The following is a 20,875-nucleotide window of genomic DNA, read 5'->3' on the forward strand; positions in this document are numbered from 1 at the left end:
AAACTCTGTAACCATAGTAACAGAACGCTGCAGCAGGGGTTGACGGGAACTCGCGAGGCATTGTGGGTACTGCCATGGCGGCTCGCGGTGGATGCTAAACAAACGTTTCGTTCCCTGTTAACAGTTTTGTTGTTGTCGAAACACTCGAAGCAAGTTTGGTAACTTTTTTTTTTTTGGGATATACCTGCCAGCGAAATGGCTTCCACCGCGGCAGGCAAGCAGCGGATACCGAAGGTGGCGAAGGTAAGAAGGCGAAACTCAATTTAGAGGAGCCATGAGCTGAGTTCGGCTAAGCTAATGCTAATGCTAATGCTAACAGCGCTAAAGTTTAACGGAGCGAACTTCTCGAGCTGGCAGCGCAGAGACCTCATGCTGGAAGTTCATATCTTACTTATACCTAAATGTAATCTCACATAAGATTTTAAGAGTGGTTAACGTGAGCCTGACGGAAACCCTACGGGCTCGAATAACAGTTACTGACTTCCCTGTCTAAGCTAACCAGCGGTGGAAGAAGTATTTAGGTCTTTTCTTTAAGTAAAAGTAGTAAAATAACACTGAGGAAGTACAGTCCTACATTTACAACCTTAACTTAAGTAAAAGTATGCAAGTATTATCAGCTGCAAAATGTAATTTAAAGTACCAAAAGTAAAAGAACTCGTACGTTAAATGATCCCTGTCAGTGTTTTACTATTATGATGCTTTTGGATTAATGATATATAGATACATACATACATACATACAGGGGTCGATGGGTAACGTTAGGTAGTTAGGAAGGATAACGTATATTCATCTCTGATTACACTGTCAGAGTTTACATTGGTTTACATAACTAAAATAAACAGAATTAAGTTACAGAACATACACAGAAAAGTTAACTGAGGGTTGAATTAAATTATCCCTGTTTTGTGTCTACGAGTGAAATACTGGTAGGCTTCTGACTTAGTCTTATGCAAATATATTTACAGTATTTAAAAACATTTCAAAGACGTTAAGCTGAGTTGGTTGCATATTGCATGGTGTAGTAATTTAGGAGGAGCAGGAGTAATTCTTGTTCATCCAACATGTATGTATACTGTATCTTATATTACCTGGCAGTGGTGAAACAAACCGTGTGACGTTAAACAAAGATAACATTTTAAATTGAACACTACATTGCAAACAAAGTGCATCGTTTTTCCTCTAAAGCTCCATTAAATCTGCCAAAAAAAATATATGTTTTACTAAAAAGTGTAGCCCTCAGATCATCATAACCAACCTGTTTCTATGGGTAATGGTGTTGTACCAGAAAGTAGCATAAGATTCTACACTATAGTTGTACGTATAGTATGTAGTAGTTTCTTATATTCTTTAAGTTTGTCATCCACTACTCCATCTACATCAGGGACGATGAGGATTAAGAACATCTACATCTAATGGCATCTACAGAAACATATACACAGTCATATTAAATACATCTTCCCTCCTTCCATCTTTTTATAATACTGCTTTTTATAGCGCACAAGGCATCATGACATTATGCTCACGACTGGAGCAACTACATGTTAAAGGACTTCTTCTTAAATCTCAGGTGAAGAATAAAGCTCCAGCCGAGGTTCAGATCACTGCTGAGCAGCTGCTGAGAGAAGCCAAAGAGAGGGAGCTCGAACTTCTGCCACCACCCCCGAAACAGAAGATTACAGATGAGGAGGAGCTCAATGATTACAAACTCAAGAAGAGGAAGGTAAGTGCTTAACTTTCATTTTCTTCTCTGACGGCATGTTTTGATTAAATGTGCAGTATTTCAATTCACAGAAATATGAAATATGACCGACGGACTTCGAAGAAAGAGTTTTCTACACACATTTTAGCATCATTACTTGTTCAATACAACATATAATTAATAATTTTGTGTGAGATTATGTGATTACACTTTCAGTCTGAGACTCATGTTTGCTCAAATACACATGTTATGGCTTTAACGGAACATGAGTAAACCACCTTCAGAAAGACTATCAGACAACCTTGTTGTTTTCTGACTTGACTTTGAGCTGTTGTCTGCCTTCTCTTACAGGGATTTGAGGACAACATCAGAAAGAATCGCACTGTCATCAGTAACTGGATAAAATACGCACAATGGGAGGAAAGCCTGAAGGAGATCCAGAGGTATTGTCCACGCTGTTTTTTCCAATTGAAATAGCTATGTTCTAGTGACAAACCTGCCTCTATAATCATTAGTGCCACTGCTTCATTTTAATATTACAGGTAAATTTAGCCAGTTTTACATAGAGCTTCTCCTTGAACAGACTAGAAACAGTCCCACAAATGTCTCCACTGTATAGTTTTCCCTCATCTCTGCTTCCTTTGGATTCAGGGCTCGTTCCATTTACGAGCGAGCGCTGGACGTGGATCACCGCAACATCACTCTGTGGCTGAAGTATGCCGAGATGGAGATGAAGAGCCGCCAGGTGAACCACGCCCGCAACATCTGGGACAGAGCCATCACCATCCTCCCACGAGTCAACCAGTTCTGGTACGAATTACATTAATATACTGCAACATTTGCCTTGGCTTCTAATGGCAGGCTTATGTGGGGAATGTTTCTCATTAATAATATTTAAACAACAAAAAACCCCAGAAACGGTGTTAATATTATTTAGAAGTTGAGTTTAGTTGAGTCGGTGTGTAAAGCCAGATATTTCTTATTTGGCCACCCAATCAGAACCAAGTGAGATTATTTATTAAAGCTTCTTATGCATAAACAAAAGTGTACACAAATAAAAAGACGAACATCACAGATGAATGTAGTTGCATCTAACAGTTTGTGTTTCATTTCACATGTACAGACAGAAAGAATTGACTCCTAAATTGATTTTTTTTACATAGCTATCCAAATATCTCCCTTTGCTTTATTAACGTTTCACTTTTTGTCCTTTTAAAAGGTACAAGTATACCTACATGGAGGAGATGCTGGGGAACATCGCTGGCTGCAGGCAGGTGTTTGAGCGTTGGATGGAGTGGGAGCCCGAGGAACAGGCCTGGCACTCCTACATCAACTTTGAGCTGCGCTACAAGGAAGTGGACAAAGCCCGCACCATTTACGAGCGATATATCCTTTTGTTGGTGTTTACGAGTGTGGTTTTCTGAGAAGAGGTGGCGTTAGACCAAATTCAAACTCAGCAGCAACAAGAACAGTACAGGGAAAGTGAGTGTTCAAATAATGGACACAAAAACTTTAAAATAAGCAAACTTAATACATAAGGATTGGCGTTATGGTCCTCTATTACAGAATGGTGAACATTAAGCCACGTCACCCAGCCAGGAACATAAACAGAAATAAAGTTGAAGTTTATCGTCATTACGGTGTCACTAATTATCCTTTAATCTAACATTTATTTTCTCAGTTATTTGGTTCATTGCTTAGTCCTAAATTAGTAAAAATGTTCCCTTTGACTTTGAATCTTGAAACCTCGGGATGATATTTGTTTGTGGTGTGAAACTCCTCAACTCCGCTGTACTCGTCATGGTTCACCCCGAAGTGAAGAACTGGATCAAGTACGCTCGTTTTGAAGAGAGGCACGGCTACATCGCTCACAGCAGGAAGGTGTACGAGAGGGCGGTGGAGTTCTTCGGAGAGGAGCATGTGGACGAGAACCTCTTTGTGGCCTTCGCCAAGTTTGAGGAGACACAGAAAGAGGTTTGTGCCGCACAGTATAGAAAAAAAACAACCTCTTAACAGACTGCATGCATTCAAATTAGAGCCTTAGTCCTTTAGTTTCTTGTTATGCTGGAGAGTTAGTGAAAATGTGGAGATCCTTGTCATTAGATTGTGGAACTAGCTTAAGAATTGAGTTTTGGTTGTGGCCGTGATTGTACGAAATTGCCTTCCTTTACAGTTTGAACGTGTCCGGGTGATCTATAAGTACGCTTTGGACAGAATCCCTAAACAACAGGCGCAGGAGCTCTTCAAGTACTACACGATGTTTGAGAAGAAGTTTGGAGACCGGAGGGGAATCGAGGACGTCATCGTCAGCAAACGGAGGTTCCAGTATGAGGAGGAAGTCAAGGTATTTATCGTGGATACTACCTTCCCTATACAAACTTTATCCACTAATTTTATCTATCATGTGTTGTTTTGAATATTTATAAACTATTTTGAGAGGCAAAGATATATATATATATATAAGTTTCATGCTCAGGCCCAAACAAATCATGAGCCATAAAGGCGAGAGTACAATCTTAAAATCTTTGCAATCGGCCTATTCTCACCTACTTCTATTCAAAAACTCCCAAATTTGCTTCCCACTCATTTCTGTGTGAAACAGGCCGATGTATATTCACCTCCAGTTGTGATTGAACTCACGCCAAATCCCATCACTCAACACAATATCCAGCCAGTTTGAGAGAGGGGGTGCGACTGACCGTATCCAGGAAATACTGTTTGTTATATTGTTGTTGTTTGTTGTTTGGAGCTGTTTGGCTACAGTGAGTGTAAGGTGGACTGCTGTTGTTAATCTCACCAGGCAGGTTTTGGTCTGATCGCACCATTACACTGGTGCTCGCCATTCATGAAGAATATCTGATGTTTCGAACATGTAAGATCAAGAAAACCTGAGCTGCTTTTTCAAATGCATTCGGGCCAAAATGCGAGAGAGACATTTCCATAAAAGTCATTCTTGTCCTGTTTTTGAATGAGTCTGCGAATCAAAATGTTGAGACTGTCCAGAATTGAGAAGGAAAGCATGTTTGCTGGCTGTGTAGTTAGTCTAGCAGCTGTCATTTACAGGAAGGTACTTCTCTGTTGAAGCCCAGTCTGTGTGACCAGCGGCTGAGAAACGCCACTTCCTGTCATCATCGCTGATGTTTTTTCGATTTCTGTCAGGCAAACCCACACAACTACGACGCGTGGTTTGATTACCTCCGCCTGGTGGAGAACGACGCCGACCCCGACACAGTGAGAGAGGTTTATGAGAGAGCCATCGCCAACATGCCCCCCATCCAGGAGAAGAGACACTGGAAACGATACATCTACCTGTGGATCAACTACGCTCTGTACGAAGAGCTGGAGGTCAAGGTCAGTTTACTCGTGGAGTATGGTGTCAAAATTAACCTAACTTTTCAGACGTCTGGTTAATATTGTTTTGTTCTTGATGTGGATACTCAAATGTCAGTTGTTTTTTGTCACTGTAAGTGTTAAAGACAAATTTCTACATTAGGGACAATTAGAATCAGTGAATCCTTATTTTACTTCTCATAACATGTCTGGTTTTATTTGCCTAAATGGCTGCTAAAATGTTTTAATCCTGTTTCAATCAGGTTGTTTAGTATAAATAAAGTTTTTATTCTCTCACTAGCTAATTATCTTACCTGCTATTAATTTAGATTCCATCCCAATGAAAAACAAATACTATAACCTTTGCCATTTTCTTTCAGGATCCTGAGAGAACAAGGCAGGTGTACCAGGCCTGTCTGGATCTCATCCCACATAAAAAGGTTATTTCGAATTTTTGATTTTCCACTTTATAATAACAAATCAGTTGTTTTTAAGTGTCACAGAAAGCTGGTACAGCATAACAGTAAAAGTCTTAGTGTTGTTCTTACTAAATTGTGATCATCTCGTTTCAGTTCACATTTGCTAAGATTTGGCTGCTCTACGCTCAGTTTGAGATCCGGCAGAAGAACCTGCAGGGAGCCAGAAAGGTCATGGTAAGATTCATGTTCAAGTTTTCCAAAGATATACTTTATAGCCTGACCATCGTGCCGATATTATTGGCTGTTATGAGCTAATTGCAGATAGGTTGGTATCGGTGTTTATATCAGCTTATAAATGACATTTAAAAAGCAAACGAAGAGAGGAAAGACAAGCCCTTCACTGTTGTTTAGTGTTGTCATTTCATATGTCTGTGAAGGTTCTCAGTAATCCAGGTCATAGTTATCCAAGGAAGGTTAAAATCAAGGGCAGCTGGACTTGTTTGAAGGTACTCAAAGTTTCACCTCTCATTCGAGGGACTTCTTCAATTCTGATTAACTGGTAGGGAATCCCTGCCATTTATCCTCTGAGGGCTAAAAAAGAAACCTCTTCAAGGGTCTTCAACCAGTCCAGTTGGCCTTGATTTTAACCTTCCTTGGATTGTTGTTGCGTAGTTTGTACACCAGAGGGCGCTCTGCAGCCCTCCTCTTGGCAACACACGTCTGGAAGCCTCACATCCACCACAAAACACTGCAATCAACTATTTTGATGTTATTTTTATATTGGTAAGGTCTCATAGCTACATATAACAAATGTTATGGATCATCTTTGTTGTGTGTTTCTGAAAAGAAGAGAGAAAAAAGAAATCGGCTGATATATCGGATTGTAAAATCCTCAGATATCAAAATCTGTATCAGTCTTCAAAATCCCAAATCAGTCAGGGTGTCATATACTTATATCAACATAGAGGCCAGGACGAAAAAAAGGAAAAACACGCAAATGGAAGACCTTCATAGACTGTCAGCATTATTTTCCTCTTAATTTAAGCCGGTAAATGTTTAATAAAAATTGAAATCTATTTCTCAAGAGGGCCACAGAAGCCATTGTTCTAACACTAAAAACAATACAAACCTCATAAAACAGGCCACCGTAGTTTTTGACTAGAAGACAACTGTCGCACACAAACACGATTTCTCTTCATTTCCCTCTTCAGGGTACTGCGATCGGTAAATGCCCGAAGAACAAACTGCTGAAGGGCTACATCGAGCTTGAGCTGCAGCTGCGTGAGTTCGACCGCTGCAGGAAGCTGTATGAGAAGTACCTGGAGTTCAGTCCGGAGAACTGCACCACCTGGATCAAGTTCTCGGAGCTGGAGACGATCCTGGGAGACATCGAGAGAGCCCGCGGCATCTTCGAACTCGCCATCGGACAACCACGACTGGACATGCCAGAGGTAATGATATCAGTTCTGTTGATGTTCAACCTTTTTGTCTTCTTTCCCAACATTATTTCCCAACATAGGTACAATAAACTATTACATTTTGGTATTGCTTTGTTGAAGGAAGTTAGAAAAGCTTAATGTCAGTGTGGCCAGATGCCCATTATGTAAACATTAAACTGGATTCATCAACTTTCTTTGTTGGTTATAGGAAGACATTTCGGCGCAAATTAAATCACAAAGTAGAAGTAGAAACAGACATGGCAGGATTGTCTGACACTGCAACACTCAGTGGAGTTTCTTCTTTTTAAAGGGTAACTTCAGTATTTTTCAGCCTGCACCATAATTCAATAACATTTATTGAATTTGTTCCAGTATTGAGCGAGCGAGCAGTAAAAACAGGCTGTTGCGCCCCATTACAGTACGTTCACCAAAGTGCTTGTTTTTGCTGCTGACAGGTTATGGAAAGGATCCCTACAGAGAGAGAGACCATTTTTAAAAAGTTAGATCCTTTTTGTTTAACCAGAAACTATATCACTAGATTCACCAGACTACATTGGAAGTATTTTTACCTCTCTGGTCTTCCGCTACCTCCTCAACCAGGGCAGTGATGGACCTGCAACACCTCTGTTCTGGGAGGTAAAATGTCTGTTTTTGTCAATGGAGTCTGGTGGCTTTGACAAGAGCAATAGCAATTCCCTGCAAGGATTACGTTGCAGTTCGCTCGCTGGACTAAGTTAAAAAAATTTGTGATATATAGACACAAAAACATGGGAACATCAGGTTGAAAAATACAGAAGTTGCTCTTTAATATCTCTCCTTTCTTTATGTTCTTCACTTAATGACTGAAATGCATTTAAGTTGGTGAGGATTTCTTTCTTTCAGACTGACAGCATTAGGCTTTCACATAACGGGTTTGGTCGGCACATAAAAATGTATTTGTTGATCATTTCAAAGTGTCTGTTGTCTATTTTTTTTTTAAAGGTGCTGTGGAAGTCCTACATTGACTTTGAGATTGAGCAGGAGGAGTATGGAAACACCAGAAACCTTTACAAAAGGCTGCTGCAGCGCACCCAGCATGTCAAGGTGAGAACTGCAGCTTCCTGTGCTCTGTGAATAAATGCTTTCCAAACCTGAAAAGATTTGAATTCAGACAGTCGGTATGTAAATCTGATCCTAGCTTTCTCAACCAACCAACCAAGCCATCACTAGAAGAGTAAGGTAGGAATAAACTCTCACACTCTTATCTTCCTCTTCCTCTCGCGCAGGTTTGGATCAGCTACGCCAAGTTCGAGCTGTCCATCGACAGCCCCGACAGGCTGCAGCAATGCCGGCAGATCTTCGAGGAGGCCAACAAGAGCATGAGGAACTGCGAGGAGAAGGAGGAGCGGCTGATGCTGCTCGAGTCCTGGAGCGACTTTGAGAAGGAGTTCGGCTCCGACAGCACCATGGAGAGAGTCAGGAAGCTGCTGCCAGAGAAGGTGAAGAAGAGGAGGAAGCTGACGGCCGAGGACGGGGTAAGAACTGGACCTCTTGTTACTTATATTGATCCATATTTTATTCTGTTTTTCATGAAGCTTGAATTCATCTCAAGTTGTTGAGCTTTCGTTCTTTCTGAGCAGAGGACAGTAGCGGGGTCAAATCAATACATCTGTAGAAATTAAGATGTTTTATGTGTAACTCATAACTTTACTGTGACGTGAGATTAAATATAAAATATCCCCGTTGAAGACCAACGTTTTCAAAAGAGAATGTGTAAAATACTTTTCTATAACTGACTATAACCATGTCAATAAGTCATTTATCAGAGACTAAATAAACCTTCAGGTTCCAGCAAATGAGAATGTGCTGCGACTTTTAGTAGTTTAATCAATTAGTTGTCAACTTAAATTAATCTGCAACTAGTTTGATAATCGATTTGAGTCTTTTATTAAGAGACAATGTTAAAATTCTCAGATTTTAGCTTCTCAAATGTAAATAGTTTCTGGTTTCTTTACTTCAAGAGGACAGTAAACTGAATATCATTGCGTTCTGGACAAAAAAAAGACTTTAGGCCAAACAATGAATCGATTAACCACGAAAATGATCGGCAATGAAAACAGAATATCTGGACTGTTGCTTGGACCAAACAAGACATTTAAATATTGCAATGAAATTGAATGTTGTTGGAGCTGCAGACACAAACTCTTTCCCTCATTCTTTCAGTCGGACGCGGGCTGGGAGGAGTACTACGACTACATCTTCCCAGAGGACGCCGCCAACCAGCCCAACCTCAAACTGCTGGCCATGGCAAAGATGTGGAAGAGGAAGCAGATGGTGGAAAATGAGGTTCCAGAAGAAACTGAAGCTCCAATGGACGAGGGGACGACATCGCCGTCCTCCGACGACCCTGCAGCTCCTCCCGAAAAGCTGCCGGAAAACGACTCAGACGGAAACACAGCGAACGAAAAAGAGCAGGAGAAGACGTACGACGACCGAGATGACGACGACGACAGCAGCAGCAGCAGCAGCAGCAGCAGCGAGAGTGACAGTAATGATGAAAAAGATGGAGAGGAAGATAAGAAAGAGAGCCGGAGCGGAGACGAAGATAAAGATAAAGACTAAAGTGATGTTTTTGTAGGAAAGTTTCCTCGCTCAGGGACACGAGGGGAGTGACGTTCATCGTGAATGGATTTTTTTCTACTGATCTGTTTTTCTAACAAAAACAACAAACCCAGCTGAGCAGTCTTTATTGTATGACCCATGTTTTCTGTGTAACGGTGCCATTAGACATACATCAAGTCAAACTCACTTGTTGTGTTGTTTCTCATTTATATTTCAAGGACATTAAACTGAGGGGATGTAGAGAGCTGTAGTCCCTCCCTACAGCCCCATCAGACCTAATTTCAGGAAAAATTAGGGCAGTCAACAGCGAGAGGCAACTAATGTTTTTATCCCTTTTGAATTGTGCCCTGAATTACACACTTTTGTCAAGTTTAAAAGATAATTTTGTCCGTCAAGAAGGTTTTGAGTTTGTCTTAAAATAGTAAAGTAACATTTAGTTTTGTGTGAAACCTCGGATTGAACTACATCTCCGGTCTCACACAGTATACGTCACCGACATGTCAGCGCTGTGATGCTAAGCTCGCTTGGTCACTACTAGCTAGGCAGCTTCTCGCCTGATGCGTTTAATCCAACGGCTCCTGGTCCTGTCATCCCATCATCTACACGTGGAAGCTCTCTGACTTTCAGTCATTGAGAAAAAAAGTTAAGACATCACATGTGCGACTACGGTATTTGTTACGTATTTTCAGTGTTATAGTCCAACAGTTTATGACAAACTGTGACTCTTTTTCAGAGCAAATATAAATCAGGATCAAAAAACTGTTGATGTCTCTCGCGGTCGACTACCGGACATATTTTTCTGATAAAGATCCCATGGTGGTCACCGGAAGGGGAGGGACTTAGGGTCTCTGTTTAGGAAATACAAAGTGTGTACAACCCGTGGCTCTCTGACTCCGCGCTGAGAAATAATAAGCAGCCTCTGTGACAGATTGACTATGTACAATGTAACTGAGCAGGACCTGTAATCACAAATAATTCACACGCGATCCTCAGGATAAAGCGGGCGGCGCGTCAGAGAGCCACAGTCTGCTGTTATTCGATGTCTTCTGGTCTGACAGGATGTGGCAGCGGGATGATCGACTTCTTCTCTGTGTCCCTGGACAGAGCTTTCCTCATATCTGCAAGAAGAGAGAAAGAAATAACCTGTCAGCTGTTTGTTCTGGAGAAACGGCGCCCTCTTCTGCCAAATAAAGGCTTTGTTTATAATACTCCAAGTTAATCAAAATACATTTTTACAAAAACAATTTACCTCTATCTGCCATCTATCTGTGCAGATCGTTTTATTTATCTATTTGAAAAACGTTTCTGAATTTATGCTCAGGCCCCAAAACAGTGGAGGTTAATAGAATTTCACCTGCTGCTCAAAGCTTTAAAATCTTATTAAAAGCTTCTGTCTGCAGAAAAATGAGCCTTTATAATCAGAGAAGTATGGCAACAGATTTAATACAGAATATTTCTACAGTGGAAGTTTCCATGAAAACTGTCGACAGTGTTTTTTTTTATGGATTATCCAGCGTAACAGGAAGATTGTTTCCAGGTGCTGCATTTCTTCAACAGGCTTTTTTTAATGTTTGGAGCAACACCAACAAAATGCCATTCACCTCCACGAGTTAGGTCTTCAGACATCTCAAAACCTCTGCAAATAAATCTATCTGCAAGGACTGATGCCACTAAAGGTGAGTGAGAAAATGTTTAGTACCCTTTTTAAATTGACAATATTTGGCATTCAATATATTTCTACTTAAAACGTTAAATGTTTTTGTTTTGTGTGACTAATTGGGACAAAACTTGTATTTTTAACCGTTAAACTAACTGAATGAGGCAGCGGTCAACCAGCAACTCCCAAGTTCTGTGAGGTAAAAATTTGTGTTTTTATCAATGGAGTCTGGTGGCTTTGACGAGAGCAGATACAGTGACTGGTTAAACAAAAATGATCTTACTCTTTAAAGAAAAGGTTCATCTCTGTAGGAATTCTTTCTATAATGTTGTCAGACACTTATAATAACAATCTGAGCCTCTCAGTGGCAAAAACAAGCACGTTAGTGGACATATAGTTTAGGCCACACTGAGTTTCTTAGTGTGGTAATTGTCATTGAGGCTGCAGACCTACCGCAGCCTTTTTAATGCACATTATCCCCTTCATAATGACCATTTTTGATTAGTTTTTGGTCCTTTGGGTTTCAGTTTCAGCAGCTCAGTTCTTGGATGCAACGGCTCAAGTGTCGAAGCTTCCCACCAGCACCTGAACGCACCACGCTGTTGCACATAACTGTACTTTCAGCTATATTATCATTCAAATTTCAAACTAAAATGGAGCTGTTTGCTGAGTGTTTTGACCAAATCAAGTAGGTTGGTAGTCGCAGTCTGCTGATATGAACTGAAACCAATCTCAAGCTTTGACAAACATTCTGTAACTCGCCATAAGCGTCTTCGTCCGGTTCTCCGTTGCTCGCCGAGTAATACTCGATCACCGTCCTGTAGACGCTGTAGCCCAGACGTTTGTACATGTTCACCGCCACTTGGTTGGAGACTCGCACAAAGAGATCCACGAAGAATCCTCCCTTCCTACAAAACATTAAAGTCACAGTAACACCTTCATGATGAGGAGATTAAGTGATACAACCATCAAAACAAAAGGCTACATGTGTGTGAAGTGAAACATGCACACAGCAGAGGAAATATTAGGTCTGATTTGTTTGTAATTTTGGTTGAAGCCCTGATGTGGACAGAAGAAATTCATTATTTTGACCAGATTTTAAAGATCTTACCCGTTTGTATTAGCCATATCTCATCATGAACTAACAATTTCCAAACGCTGTGTGTGTGTGATGGTACAAACCTCTCTGAGATTTCCTCCAGCATCTCCATGAGTTTGGCTGCGAGGCCGAGTCTCCTGAACTCCGGGGCGACGGACAGAGCGGTGACGTGACCGTGCCACTCCTCCCGAGCCACAGATCCCTCCGCCTTCCCCATAACTGCAAGAAAGCAACGAGTCAAGAGAGTCACACAGTTAAATGCATGCACCAGAGCAGTGGTTCTCAAAGTGGGGTCCGGGGACCCCCAGGGGTCCTTGAGGGAGTTCCAGGGGGTCCCCAGCAAAAAGCAGAATACTTTATTTTTGTTATAATTACATCCAAGTAGCACAGTGACAGAATGTCTGACTATTGGTTTCATATACTTTCTGTAGTAAAACATCTAAAAGCAAGGATCCTATCAGATGGGGGACGCTGGGTTCTCTCAACAATCTCACATACAGTTATGTGAAGTATGGGTGTGTGAACGTATTTATATAATATTTAAATCTGACACAGCAGAAGAACTTACTGTAGCCCATCAGTTCACCACCAGGAGCCTCTGCAACGATGAAGTACTCCGGCCAGTGAGCAAGGTACTGGAGGTAAAACGGGATCCCGTACTGGAGGTCGAAGGTCAACGAAAACTACCAACTTCTGTTGCATATAAAACACACTAATACTCCTCTGGGTTATATCAATGAGGTTAAATATTAGAGAAGAAACCGCTCTCTGTGTAACACAGATCAACAGCAGCACAAGCTACTAGCTAATATATATTAAACAAACTGGCAGCTGAGTGTTAAATGTTAATTAAAAGTTATCTGAAAAAGAGACATTGTAAATTTTGTTTAATTTATTAAATTATTAATATATGACACATTCAATAGGTGATATTAATTCATCTTGAAATGAAGGATACAGTTTCTGTCAAAGGATCCAGGTTGCTGTTGAACATAAAATAATTGTTATTTATCCGTTTGCCTAATCAATAACTGTTCTTCTGAGAATTTCAACATATTCTGTAAAGACACAAACAAACTCAATCGAATAATTGTAAAAGTTTCCATATTTAACCTTATTTATGAACATTAACGTAAAATATCAGTTCAAAATATATTAATTTGATTCGGGTTTATCGATAAACACGAATCAAATGTAAAACATAATATGAAATTACATTTTAACAACTGATGACAGTTGCTACTCATGCTAACTAGGTTAGCTAACAAATAGCACAAGTAGGCAAACATATTACACTTTTCACTAAAAAACAGTTAGTTGACTGATTAAAATATGTGCCGATTGTTCCACAGGATGGTAAAGTTTCACAAGGTGTTTCAGTCAGGCATTTAAAAAATATAATTTTAGCCGAAAACAATGGACTACTTAATTCTCAAATTATTTGAATGGAGTTTGGCACAGCATTCATTCCAGCCAGCAGTCTGTCTGTGGTTAGCCTGCTATCGCTGCTGCACAGCAAAAACAGGATGTACAGATGCCTTTAGCGACAAATAGAACAACAAATAGAACCAAAATAGTGAAAGTGACAAGATTTGACTCACATATTGTTGAATTTAAATAAATCATCGCAGGTAAACGGTCTTAATGTTGTCATCTTGACTTGCTGCTGTGTGGCCTTTCACCTGGTACAGGAAAAGAGACATCGGCTTACTTTAAAAGGCTAAAAGATCAGCGCCCCCTGCTGACACGGAGGTAAAACACACTAAAATGATACTTTCTCACTCAACCTACCCAGCATGAGCTCAAATTTAAAACATCTACAGCAGTAAAATGCAAAATACACATTAATGCAGCAGGAATAATAATCCACAACCATCAGATAGTCAATAACATTTTACTGTACTATGAACACTTACTTACTTTCTCTAAATAGTTTTTGACTTCACTAATCCTCTTTGTTATCACCACCTGCTGTTTAAATTATGAAAACACCTTGTTTTCCTGAACAATTTCAAATACACAACACAGTAAAGGTTGAATCTTTGTTCAAGTGAAGGTGGGAAACAGACCAAGCTTGACACACGTACCAATCCTAAGATTATTTTTATTCTAAGGAAAACACAGGGCCATTTTTATTTCATTCTCATGAGATGGAATGAAGCTGCAATTGTCGCCATAGAGGGAAGCAAACCATTAAAAGGATAAGTCGAAATGAACAAGAACATGAGAAAAACACTAATATGTAAGGCCAGATGTTAAAGGGGTCAGTTCACCAAATTACAAAAACAAACATATTTTCTCACATACCTCTGGTAGGATCCACCCACACAGACAGAACCACGGTTTTGTTTTTATTTGCCCAGGTTTTTAGTGAATCTCACTGTTGATCCTGATCTATAAAGAAAATGATTAGGCTACTGAATGTCATCATTCATCTTGTGTCGTGGAGCATAACATGTCAGGTATGGGAGTAATCTGCAGATGCAAAGGTTCAAGATGAGACCAATCTTTTCTATGGATGTCAGTTTTTGAGTCCTGAAAAAGGAAATGTGGCCACAGAGACTATGCAAACCTTGTTTTTAGCCTAGACGATTGTCAGAAATGCCTCTTGCTGTTTTCATAAGTGTTCATTTTTGTTCTGGTGAGCAGTTGGCACCTTTTCCTTTATGCCATAAATGCATGTGAATGTGACTTTGAGTGGTCAGAAGACTAGAAAGGCTTCACAAACACACACACACACACAAACAATCGACCAAACCTATGATCCCCTGCAGGCTTTCACCTGGCGGAGATAATAAGCACTATTAAACACAAAGTATGCCTGAGACTGATGGGAATGTCATTAGCGTTGCAGGTATTTGGTCGTAAACCAAATTACTGGATGATGATGGCGCTAAAGAAACAGGAAGTTCATCGTGGACGTTATTATTCCATGACGTCATCCTGAGGTGGACATGGATGTGTGCACAGACTTTCTTAGAAATCAATCCAATAGCTGTGAGGATGGCTAAAAATACAACAACGTGTCTTCACAGACTCTCTGTCCTTGTTACCCGCTGTGAACAGTTTTCATAGGAACTCTTTCCTCTTTGTTTTTCAATTAAAACTGACTAACAGTGGCGTAACAATCGTATATGCAGGGAATTAGAGTTGCATAAGGGCCCGCAGTAGTTGTAACCACATAACTAACCTCTCACGTAAGAAAATTATTTAGTTATGGGAATAATTTGTCAATAATCTTCTACAAACAGCTGATTTTCCATGTGTTGCGTTAGGTATTTATAGTAGTCAGTGAGTTAAGTCTCTTACTTCATGGTGTCTCTGTCTCACACTTGATGTCACAAATATTCAATAAAATACAATAACATGAAATTTGACATACAAACACTCCATTGCCACATAACTCTACAGTACATCTAAATTAAGTTTAAATGAGGCTGAATTTATGGGCGATTTTATGTTAAGCATGTGCAACGTGGGCCCGCAAAGAATTCTGGGTAATATTATTTGACTTGCGCATTGCTACGAAGAAAACTCCACACAGAAGAGTAGCTAGCTAGTGAAGTGACAGCAACTGGGAAATTAACACGATATGTTGTACAAACACAAAAGTGGGTTTCAGAGGCGAAAATTGCAAGAAGCAGCCGAGCAAGAAAAAACAAAGACATCAAAAATATTAATTTTCCTTAAACAGAAAGACGGAATAGCAGCAAACACGAGTTGTGAGCAAGGAAAGCCAGAGATGCTCACAAGTCTTTGAGCTAGAGTCCAAGTCAAGTCTCAAGTCTCTCGTGGTTATAATGAGTGTTGTATCACCTGCTGCGTTCAATCCAGGCTGCTTATAACACTGCATAGCTACAAGGAATTATGTAACGGGGGTTACGTACTGTAACCCAGATTCTATGAGTATAGGTGCAGCCCTCTAAGGCTATCGCTATTGGGTTTACCCCTTCTGCGCACCTGCGCGGCACTGAGAATTTTAGTCTACGCCCACCCACAGCGTGGGCCTCTCTTACGTCCGCACCTTGTATATATATACAACGGTGAGACCCAGCCTTCGGCTCCCAAATGCCTTTTCTTCAGCACTGAGAACCAAGGTCCAGTGAGGCCTACAACTTAGAGGGCTGCGCCTATACTCATAGAATCCGGGTTACAGTATGTAACCCCCGTTCTATTTCGTATAGGCTTCGCCCTCTAAGGCTATCGCGACTGGGTTAGAGGTACAGACACGGGCGGGGTCACAACAGCAATCACATCAGCTGTGCCCAAGGCAGGGCCACATAAGGAGCAGCCGCCCCCCACCGTCCTGTGGGAGAGGGCGCACCGCACACTCACAAGGAGGATCACTCCGCCAAAACACTCAGAGAGGGTGATGACCCGCGACCGAAAGGAGTCGTAATGCTTTTAGGCATGAACGTTGGGTTAGGGAGCAGGATAGCCAAGCTGCCCTGACTCCTGAGGCACGACGGAGGGACCCTCTTGGCCAATGCCAGAGCCAGGAGCAAGGCGACCTTAGCTGAAAGGAATCTCAGGTCCGCCGTCTCCAAAGGCTCAAACGGGGCTTGGGTTAACACGTGTAAAACCAGCGCCAAATCCCACTGCAGGGCAACAGGCCGCATCACCGGCCTGCGCCTTCGCACCCCTCTAAGGAAGCGCTTCACCAGGGGGTGGGCGAGCACAGTCCTGTCCCCGAAGCCCTCGTGACAGGACGAAATGGCGGCAATGTAGGTATTAACCGTACTGAATGCCAGCCCCCTGTCCATGAGTAGCTGGAGGAACGAAAGCACCAACGGCAGCGGACAGGCGACCACTTAGAGGAGTAAGAGGACTAGAGTGGAGGCGGCCACTTTCATGTGTCCGTCATTCCCGGACACAGGAAGTTTCTGCGGTTTTCATTCCAGGGTGCCCAGTACCAATACAACCGCCTGCTCTTTGGTTACTCCCTGGCCCAGCACACTTTTTCCAAGTGTGTCGAGATGGCCCTGGCATTGCCTGGCCCTGCGGCGGTCGGGCATTAGGGTCCTGTTTTATTAACTGAAAAAATAAACGCCCTCCATCAGCTGACTGTGTTGGAAGAAGAAAAAAGGAAGCGAGGGGGCGGGGCTATAAATAGAGTCAGCATGAACGATGTCTTCCTGATTGATGACGTCTTCTGCTAAGATTAATTTTTCTTAATTCCTCTCTGGGAGAGGAGTTTGACTCTTCACCTGTCTGTTCATGTGTGCTGTCAAACATCACCATGGATCCTGTCTGTTTTCTAATAAACACTATCTGAAGAAAACAAGTTGCATCACTGCAAACATTTATTTTAACTAACAATCTTCACACCTTCAGCTTCCTCTTCTTCTTTTCAGGAGGTGAAACACGTCATTGTCACAAATAGACCTGAATGAACAAAGTGTGAAGTGTCTTAATATAGTTTGTTTGTTTCAGTGTTAGATTGTCTCAATGCAGAAACATATTCCTTTGTCTTCTAATCAGGCACTTTGTCGTATGTGTTTGTAGGTGGTGGATTTTCATCAGGCTGCTGTGACCTCTGACCTCTGACATCTTTACTGACGGCTGCATCTCATATTGCTGATCAAGAATTTGGGGTCTTTGTCAGTCACTGTGGATGAGAGAAAACTATATTGTAAAAATTGTAACAGAGTTTTTTTGACTGTTTGGACTAAAAGTCACTATGAGGAAGTGACATCATCCTAACCACAGGAAGTAGCTGCTGCGTCTCTCTACTAAAGCACTAGTTTAGAAACTCAGACAGTTCTGAGCACGAGAACAAGAGACAGAAGAAGGAGAGACTCAGAGAATCATGATGGTTGAGTTCAAATGGATTTCTTTATTTCTTACAGCGGTGCTTCAGTTTACAGGTAAGAATACATATATCACATATATAATGGAAGGAACATTGTAAAAAATAACTTGATCAATATTATTAAAGATTCTTTATTAGCTACATTTGATTTAACTAAGAAAACCAAATCTGTTGTTTCTAATGTGGTGAGTTTAGTGAACTCTTGGAAACTAAGGATAAAGAAATAATCGTCACTAACTATGAACATAACAGACATTTTCTCATTTCACTTTATTTTTCATCGTTTTCTCAACAGCAGCAGCTGAAAAACTTCCCCTCTCCTTCACTTTTAGAGTTGGAGATGACGTCACTTTGCCTTGTGAAAATGTGATAGACGGTCTGCAAGAATGTAGATATACTACATGGCTCTTCAGTGGTTCAGGAAACACAGCAGCAGTAGAGCTGGTTGAACAGATTGTTGAAAACGCCAAAGCTAAATCAGACAGACTGAGTGTTACAGAGAACTGTTCTCTGGTTATAAAGAAGGTCACAGTCGAGGATGTTGGTCGTTATTACTGTCAACAGTTAATATCAGGACAACAAGCTCCAGACTCTCTGGTTTATCTGTCTGTTATTATCAGTGAGTATTTCCATCATAATGTTTTCAGCTCAAACTGTCTTGTTAGAACAATATACTGAAACATTACAATAATTATGATCACAGTGATGAAGTTAACTTTACTCTTGTTGTCTTTCTCTCACAATATCTCCATCTTCACCAGTGACTGAACGTAAGTACGCTGATAAGGTGACGTTAACCTGCTCTGTGTCGACATATGAACACTGTAGACACACAGTGAAGTGGCTGTATGAGAGTAAAGATGTGGACAAAGATAACAAAGACATGAAGACATCACAGTCTGGCTGCTACGCCGCTGTATCTTTCCTGGATTCTCATTTTATTAACAAATCAAAGTCTAACTTGAAGTGTGAAGTGACAGATGGTTACTCTGGAAAAGTGCAGCTGTTCACCTTCAGCCCTCAGTCCTCAGGTGAGAATATGCTGAGCTGTTCTTTCTCATTTAGTGACAGCAGATGGTAAACATGAGGGATTTTATAACTGAACAGTTTCTTGGGTTGTGTTATTTATTTGTGCAGTGACGCACAAACAGCACAATTATTTAATTAATTCAGCAGTAACACTAAAGACATAAATTTCCTTTTAACTGAAAATAACTTAAAATGATACCTTTAGCCAAATCGAAAAACGAAACTTATGTCGCCTCGGCAACAGCACGACTGTATCTAACAGAAAGCAGCCGGTGTTCTGCCAGCGGACCACAGACAAGGTAACAGTAACTGTAACATTTAACTGAAGTCAGGACTGATTGTTGAGTTGAAGCCAAAGTCAGCTGCAGTCCTCAGCTGAAAATGTGACCACATGCGTTTGTTGTTCTCCTTTTTGGGCCGTGAGTTGTAACCTCACAGTCAGGAGTTAACTGGGTGTCGGGGAGCTGCATCTTTTAACTCCCCTCCAGCTCTCTCTGCTACCTGCGTGTGCTAATCCATCCTTTCACCCAGATTCTTTGTCTTTATAATAACAAACAGCTGTTACGTGTGTCCCCCTGTCACACATTACATGAGCTGCCGCCGCTGCCGCCAAGAAAAAGTACTTCTCAAACGACGTATTGATGAATCGTTTAAATAATCTATAGATGCTTTGAATACTAAAATCATCATTAGCTGCAGCCGTACTCGGGTGCGTCTATCATATCACACCGGAAGTGGAAAACAGTCCTCCGTCGTGGTCCACAGGAACTTTCCCTTTTTTCAGCCACAATGTGGGAATGAATCAAATAAAACCAAGTCCATATGCCATTTCATGAAGAGTAACAATAACTGGAAGTAACCGCTTTTACTCAATTACACAGCTGACAGTATAACAACAGACAGAAAGGCTATGAGCCAAATGCTAACGGCTAACCGCATTTAGCACATGACTCCTTTTTCCTGCTACAGTAACATTCAGTCACCTTACAAATAAACTTGAAATTACTTCTTGTAGATCACAAAAGTCCAACACACAGGATAACTTGGAACAAAGTGCTCTCGTACAATGTCTACTGTTTACATCAACTGCGTGAACATGTCCCTGTCGTTCTCCTGGGATCTGAGTCAGCTACCGTTAAGTCCCACCCCTTTACTTGGGAATGAATTTGGATTGGTTGTCAACGTTAGACTTTCCAATCAGCGTACAGAAAAACCACTGCTCATCAACTTAGGTTGTACACATCATACAAACTAAACACACTCAAATAAACTGCAACATTCAACTTTTTTAACATTCTTAATGATTTCACTTTTTTTAAATGACTTACTTTTTAATGATTCGTGTATTTTATAGTATTTTGCATTATTTTGCATTATTTTTCATTTAATAAACTGTATATTTTACTGGCAAATGTACTTTAGCCCAGGCTACATTTGTTTGTTGATTTTTTTCTGGAAAGACAAAACTGGCCATTGCTCAAAGTATAAAACAGAAAATAGAAAGTTTTTCGTTGCTACTTTAGCTGCAGGATTTCAAACAGAACTGAACTGTGCAGTCAAAATGTTTCTAATGTTTTCAGAATCGTTCTGGAGGTTCATCATTGTGTCTGTGGGTTTAGCAGCACTCATAATAATTGTTGTGGCAGTCAACATCTGGACAAGAACTAAAGGTGAGAACATTCACAGATGAAACTCAGAAACAGGAAGTTTTGATAAAGCTGGATTTTCACTGTGGAAACTAAAGTCGACTCTTTCTCTTTTCTTTTCAGGGACAAAAACACAGATGGATG

General features: G+C 40.9%; 2 protein-coding genes across 2 annotated transcripts; one reads left to right on the forward strand and one right to left on the reverse strand.

Annotated features, from left to right (window-relative positions):
* Positions 1–60: 60 nt before the first annotated feature.
* On the forward strand, positions 61–9,674 carry LOC119908849 (crooked neck-like protein 1). Its single transcript, XM_038726752.1, has 14 exons — positions 61–243; positions 1,568–1,720; positions 2,051–2,142; positions 2,351–2,509; positions 2,919–3,085; positions 3,495–3,673; positions 3,873–4,043; positions 4,859–5,050; positions 5,410–5,469; positions 5,602–5,682; positions 6,660–6,899; positions 7,869–7,970; positions 8,153–8,401; positions 9,090–9,674. Exons 1-14 carry the CDS (start codon positions 196–198, stop codon positions 9,486–9,488), a joined length of 2,292 nt encoding a protein of 763 aa, XP_038582680.1. The 5' UTR covers positions 61–195; the 3' UTR covers positions 9,489–9,674.
* LOC119908850 (N-alpha-acetyltransferase 20) lies at positions 9,598–13,965 on the reverse strand. The gene is made up of 6 exons (XM_038726753.1): positions 13,846–13,965; positions 13,203–13,227; positions 12,813–12,903; positions 12,328–12,463; positions 11,908–12,053; positions 9,598–10,606 (listed from the first exon to the last, which is right to left on the reverse strand). Exons 1-6 carry the CDS (start codon positions 13,896–13,898, stop codon positions 10,521–10,523), a joined length of 537 nt encoding a protein of 178 aa, XP_038582681.1. The 5' UTR covers positions 13,899–13,965; the 3' UTR covers positions 9,598–10,520.
* Between the last annotated feature and the right edge of the window lie 6,910 nt (positions 13,966–20,875).

Source organism: Micropterus salmoides, unplaced genomic scaffold (genome assembly GCF_014851395.1).
Source record: "Micropterus salmoides isolate LMB-PRFRI ecotype aquatic unplaced genomic scaffold, ASM1485139v1 Ms_hic_scaffold_18, whole genome shotgun sequence".
In the NCBI taxonomy this organism is placed as follows: Eukaryota; Metazoa; Chordata; class Actinopteri; order Centrarchiformes; family Centrarchidae; genus Micropterus; species Micropterus salmoides.

Bases quoted from the DNA above. Each gene is read 5' to 3' on its own strand.
- LOC119908850 (XM_038726753.1), bottom strand. From the start codon at position 13,898: ATGACAACATTAAGACCGTTTACCTGCGATGATTTATTTAAATTCAAC. The intron at 12,464-12,812 runs GTAAGTTCTTCT...GCTTTCTTGCAG, and splicing joins TGGTGAACTGATGGGCTACA to TTATGGGGAAGGCGGAGGGA. The intron at 12,054-12,327 runs GTTTGTACCATC...AATGTTTTGTAG, and splicing joins CTGGAGGAAATCTCAGAGAG to GAAGGGAGGATTCTTCGTGG.
- LOC119908849 (XM_038726752.1), top strand. From the start codon at position 196: ATGGCTTCCACCGCGGCAGGCAAGCAGCGGATACCGAAGGTGGCGAAG. The intron at 3,086-3,494 runs ATATCCTTTTGT...ACTCCGCTGTAC, and splicing joins CCGCACCATTTACGAGCGAT to TCGTCATGGTTCACCCCGAA. The intron at 8,402-9,089 runs GTAAGAACTGGA...TCATTCTTTCAG, and splicing joins AGCTGACGGCCGAGGACGGG to TCGGACGCGGGCTGGGAGGA.